At 38.8% G+C, this 5,482-nt stretch overlaps 1 protein-coding gene across 1 annotated transcript; it reads right to left on the bottom strand.

Annotated features, from left to right (window-relative positions):
• Positions 1–402: 402 nt before the first annotated feature.
• LOC108254406 lies at positions 403–1,702 on the bottom strand (the record flags this gene model as incomplete). The annotated part of the gene is given in 1 exon segment (XM_026833196.1): positions 403–1,702. A coding segment is annotated over 1 exon segment (858 nt), but the record flags the coding sequence as incomplete, so codon positions are not given.
• Between the last annotated feature and the right edge of the window lie 3,780 nt (positions 1,703–5,482).

Genomic DNA, 5,482 nt, shown 5'->3' with positions numbered 1-5,482 from the left:
TCTACTTGGTACTTGTGTGTATGTCTCTTCGTAGATAAATATAATCATTTGATGATCACTCAGGGTTTCATCCTCTAGAACTTGCCATTTCTTAATGTATTGTATTGCTGCTAAGTTACAGCACGTTATATCTATGAAAGATGTACTACCTCTCCTCACAAAAGTAGGTATGTTACCGTGATTCAGTATTGTCATGTCGTTTTCGATCAGCCATTCTGATAATATCTCTCCCCTTTTATCTTCAATTGGAGAACACCACAAGCTAGATTTGGCATTGAAATCACCACTTACTATAATCTTGAGTTCATTTTCCCAGCTACATATACTGCTTTTCAGGCTAGCCAGAAATTCTTCATAATCTCCTTCAGATGTATTCGGTGAAATATAGCAACTATATACTATCAGCTTATTTTCTATTTTTATCCACACGTATCCATTACCTTGACCACTTTCATTCACTTGATGGTTGTAACTGAATTTTCTTATTGCTGTGTTGCATTGTTGGTTATATTCCCATCCTCCATTCTTTGTAATATTTATGTTTGGTTCACTAGCTAGGACAAAGTCAATTTTTTTCTCCTCCACACTTTTCTCCAATATGACATGTGCTTTCTTGCACCTGTTTAAATTTATTTGTAGGAAATTAATCTTCATGACACCATCATTTTGTTTTCTGCAGTATCTCCTTTTTGATCTTTGTACCAGTCCGTTGGGGCTCTGTTTTGATTCGGTTCACTTATAATGACGATATCTGTGTCCAATTCTTGTACTGTTCTGATGTGTAGATCGTGTGTCAGGTTTCGTCTGTTCATAATAATTTGTGGGAATTTAAACATTGGTGATGTTAATACCGTAGAGAGTTAACCAAAGCCCTGTAGTGTGGGCACGCATATGAATCATTTCTGTGCCCATTGACGTTGCACTTTACACAAAATCTTTCATTGTCACAGTTTTTAGCAATATGTCCATCTCCTGCGCATTTTAAACATTTTATATCTAAGGAACGAGGCATCTTACATTGGCGGGCCATATGTCCTACTTGCAAACAGTTGATACAACGGTCTATGTTTATTTTCTGTTTTATTCTGCAAGATATCCAGCCTATTTTTATGACTCCAATATTTAGCAACTTCTCTGCAAGAGATTTTGTAACAGTTATGTTTGCAATTTGCCATCCAGATCTTGTTGATCTTAGGTTATCGACCGTACATTCAGCTTGTTCTTCTGTGGTACTAATTTTACTGATTTCTTCTATAATTTCTTCTTTTGTGATAGTCGGGTCCAGATCGAGTATTTCGATCGTTTTCTTTCCTCCGATAGCTGTTACTGTGATATTGTCCATTTTACTCATGATTTCTTGTTTCAGAGTTTCTGCGTCCTTTCCTTTTGTTTCTAGCATTACCGAACCATCCTTCGTTCGTCGGATTTTCTTGAAGTCAATGTTCAACTGCTCAGGATTTATGTTCTGCTTCACGTTTTTGAATAGGTCTGCAAAGCTGGTCCCTTCTGATTTGATAATCAGTTTCCCTGTTTCCTCCTTTTCGTTTTTTTCTTTTCTTACTATGTTGATTTTTGTTTTCGTGTTTTTGAATGAGAATTCTAACACTTTTCTTATTTTTTCATCACTAATGTTTCCCGTCGGTGCTACATCCAAAGTTTTTTTGGATGGAATCTTCATTTGAATAGTTTTAAACGCTTTGACAAATGCGGTTATGTAAATCATTCGTCTCTCCTGCCATACGAAAAAGCCGCTCAACGCCCAAGAAAAGAGAAAGATTATTCTGATCAATAACCAGATAGAGTCCTCAGGCCTTTAGTGAGAAACCTCCTCGACAACATTTAGAAGAGTTTTGAATTCCATAAGACCTATTCTGTACCGATGGTCGAAGTTATTGGAGACGGTCTTCACACCCGCCCCTAAAGGGCTAAGAAGCTACGGGAGTCGTGTGCTACGGGTAGTCGAGTTAGACTAAACACTCACCACCGAACAATAGTCATAGCTACTCGTACCGTCCTAAGGTACGATTGTTCGGAGTCACCCACCCCCTTTGTTTACTGCGACGCATCGCAAGACAACCCCCACAGAGCTCCGACGCGCTCCCCAAGCATCGCTCACTTGAGTCCACATCATAAACAACGCTTTGCCCCCATCACCAACTATCTGGAAGCGGGCTATGCAATCAACGTAAATAAGTGACGTATATGCGAAGACAAGCCTCACTAAACAACCAACTATTCAGAATCAAACGGCCTCCACGGTAGTCAACCACTAAAGACGAAAAGCGCGCGCCATACCATAAAAAGTCTACCGACTAGAAGAAAAGAAGTACCACCCCCACTACAAGGAAAACGCTTACCCATAGGATTGGTACCCACAGGCAACAACGTAAATCTCCAAGCGCCACCCACTCGCTCGAACTATAAGGAGCGCACCGCTCTTCTCCATGACGCAAGAAAGAAGATCTACGAGGACGGACAAAGACGTTCACTCTCTCGCTCAACATAAACAAAGTACTAATACGACAATTCAAGACAGGCCTCACACAATAATAACAACCGAGTAGTAGTTCTAGCAACATAAACGAATTTAAAAAGATGTAACTCAGTAAAAGAAGTTACCAAATTTAAGTATGGGAAGTGAAGACCATGATAAAGATGAACGCATGAACCACCACATACAGAGAGCATCTAATGCTTCATATTCCGTAAACCTACTGCCTGAGTCCAAAGTAGTAGATCTTGAACGGTAAAGAATTGACGGACTAACATTAACGACGATTCAATGTCGGTGCAATCATGAGCAGGAAGTCTATAAATATACTTCCTCTACAATGATGGACAGGGAGTCGTCTTTCATCCGATACCAATGCGGCACAAAGTCATGAACAGCTACAGCAAAAGCTAGTCGGTAACCCACCTATTATAAGAGAGGGGAAAATAGAACGCTCACGCTCACCTCTTGTGGCTGTTCGATCTAAAACGTAAGCTTTAGTGGTTAATGGCATACTTAAACTCAATAAAAGGGTCAGATGATATGACGAAAAGTCCGATCGGTTCTTTAAAGAGCATGATTAGGAGGAAGTCTACATAAGCCACTCATTGATTCGTACTCGGTATTTGATAGTCGACATACAACACGATAAAAATAGCGTGGTTGCAATAGTAATGGGAACTGTGAAAGTTAATGAACTACCACATTGACTTAAAATGAATACGACTACAACGTAACAACCAATAATAGGCAGAACACTTCCACGATAAATACACAACCAAAGTGATCGGGCGCTGAGTCTGTTCAGTTAAAACGACGACGGAGGTGTGCAAAAGAGATTACTTACTGTACAACGAAAAGAACGTGGACAACATTAATAAACGATCCTTTCAATTAGAAGTACCCTGTGGCTAGGTAAAACAAAAGACGGTCCCCACTAGAGGAAACTAGAACTACTGGTCAGGCAACCCGAGGACAAAACTAAGCGCAAGTGAATATGACGTGCTATAGACACAGGTTAGAACATGACAAGAACTACCACCAATCTAGCACCGAGTCTCAATCAGACAAAGTATTTACTTAAACATACACCTAATCCTTGTAACCCACTACAATTATGGCCTCTCTGAATTGGTTTCGGGACTTCACACCCCCGTGCCGTATACTTACGTAAAGACCACGGGTAACTTGCAACGTGAACTCGCTCTTTTAGAGAAGTAACAGTGCCTCCAAAATCGCTCATACCAGGCGTTACGCAGACGCGTGTAACACCATTCTCTAGCCATTCCCAGATCCTTGGCGTCCCAGTAGCACATGTAACCGCCCCGGCCGGTGATCACAGCGATGACACATTTGTCAACCTACGTTGCCAGATACAAATAAAAGACTAAGATAACGTTCTATAGTTCAGGAAATAAAAATAACTAGTTATAACTCGTTGAAGAGACGTTCTCTAAAACATGTCAATACAAACGTTAAACGGGGGTAGTCAGAACACTAGACCATCCAATGCTGGCATGTAAGTCGAACCCGAACAAGAAGACACCCATCGATGTAAAAATGACAAAAAGATATTAAAGAGAATAATATTAGAATGTGTATAAGCTACTATGGTTATCATTATGTGTGGATCTATTGACTCATGACCTCAAACATAACAGGTAATATGAGTAACCTATTAAGCTAAGTCTTGTAATTGTTGGTAGTGTAAAGTAAAACATATAGGATAATGCTTGGTAGTAATTGTCAAGTACCGTTAATAGACTCAGATCAAGTTTGACGATAAACATCTAAGAACCTGTACGTATAATACGTGAACGTGTCTTCGGGTTTAAAACAACTATATCTGACTTTTAGACCCCTGGATAGCACTAAACTATAGTCAAAGGGACTAATTAAGGAACAGAAACACATCGGACATAATGATCAACTATAGACACACATAGTTATCTGTTACTCTTAAGATTGTTATCAGCAGTAGATTAGTAGTGTTAAAGAGTCAGCATTATAGTTGGTGTTCAAAACCCGAAAGACACCGTTACGTATATACGTAGAAGTTCCTATTGTTTTATGCAAACTCTGATCTGTGTTAGGTACACGCGGTACCTTCGACAATTAACGTAAATAGTCTTATCCTATTAAGTACCTACTTAACAAAATAAGAGTAAGGACGTAAACAAAGTCGTATTAACATTATGTGGTTTTAGAACGAACACACATGTAGACCAATAGTGTTTTATACCAAAACATGTAAGCAAATATATATAGGACGCATCATGTGTGATCAAATTTCTTGGTTATATCATTAATACAGATAGGTTAACAAACACCTGTGGGAACTCATAACTGGTATCTTCATGTTTTTTCGCATACACATACATAACGAGAAATGAAGCTGGTACGAAAAGATAGAGTGTACAAGAGACTGTTCTCAACAGCGTTCTTTAAGACGGAAGACCATAAAAACTTGTCATACTCATAACATTGAGGAGGTCTTTAGAAGACTATCAGCTAGTCGGACTTAGTAGATTGTGTCATTCTTGACAGTTCAATTAGTCGATCTGAACTAAGACATAGGTATAAAATCAAATTGAATAACGTCTAGAGAAAGAACAAAGAGAAGAACCGAAACCACCGTCAATAAAGACTTACAATTCTAGAAATATGAATACAGTACTCATATTGGTTTCCGGTTAGATGGTTGAGTAAAGTGACGTCTCCTCAGGCTCCTCAATACAATCTCACGAACAATCCATTAGTCACAAGCTCTTCAACTTACCAACAGAGTATAAAAGCACTTATTATGCAACAAATATAAAAATGCTATAAGTTAATTTAATTTAATTAAAAGTTAATAAGAGATAACACAAAGTATCTAAATACAATGGCAGACGGATATGGCTTTGGTACGATTATGTCACCTGTCGAAATCACGACTAGTGACATAACATTAAAGTGCCTATGACTAAATTCAGTGGTTGTGACATAGTA

This window comes from Diaphorina citri, unplaced genomic scaffold (genome assembly GCF_000475195.1).
Source record: "Diaphorina citri unplaced genomic scaffold, Diaci psyllid genome assembly version 1.1 scaffold75051, whole genome shotgun sequence".
NCBI classification, from domain to species: Eukaryota; Metazoa; Arthropoda; class Insecta; order Hemiptera; family Psyllidae; genus Diaphorina; species Diaphorina citri.
This window is presented reverse-complemented; position numbering and strand designations above follow the sequence as displayed.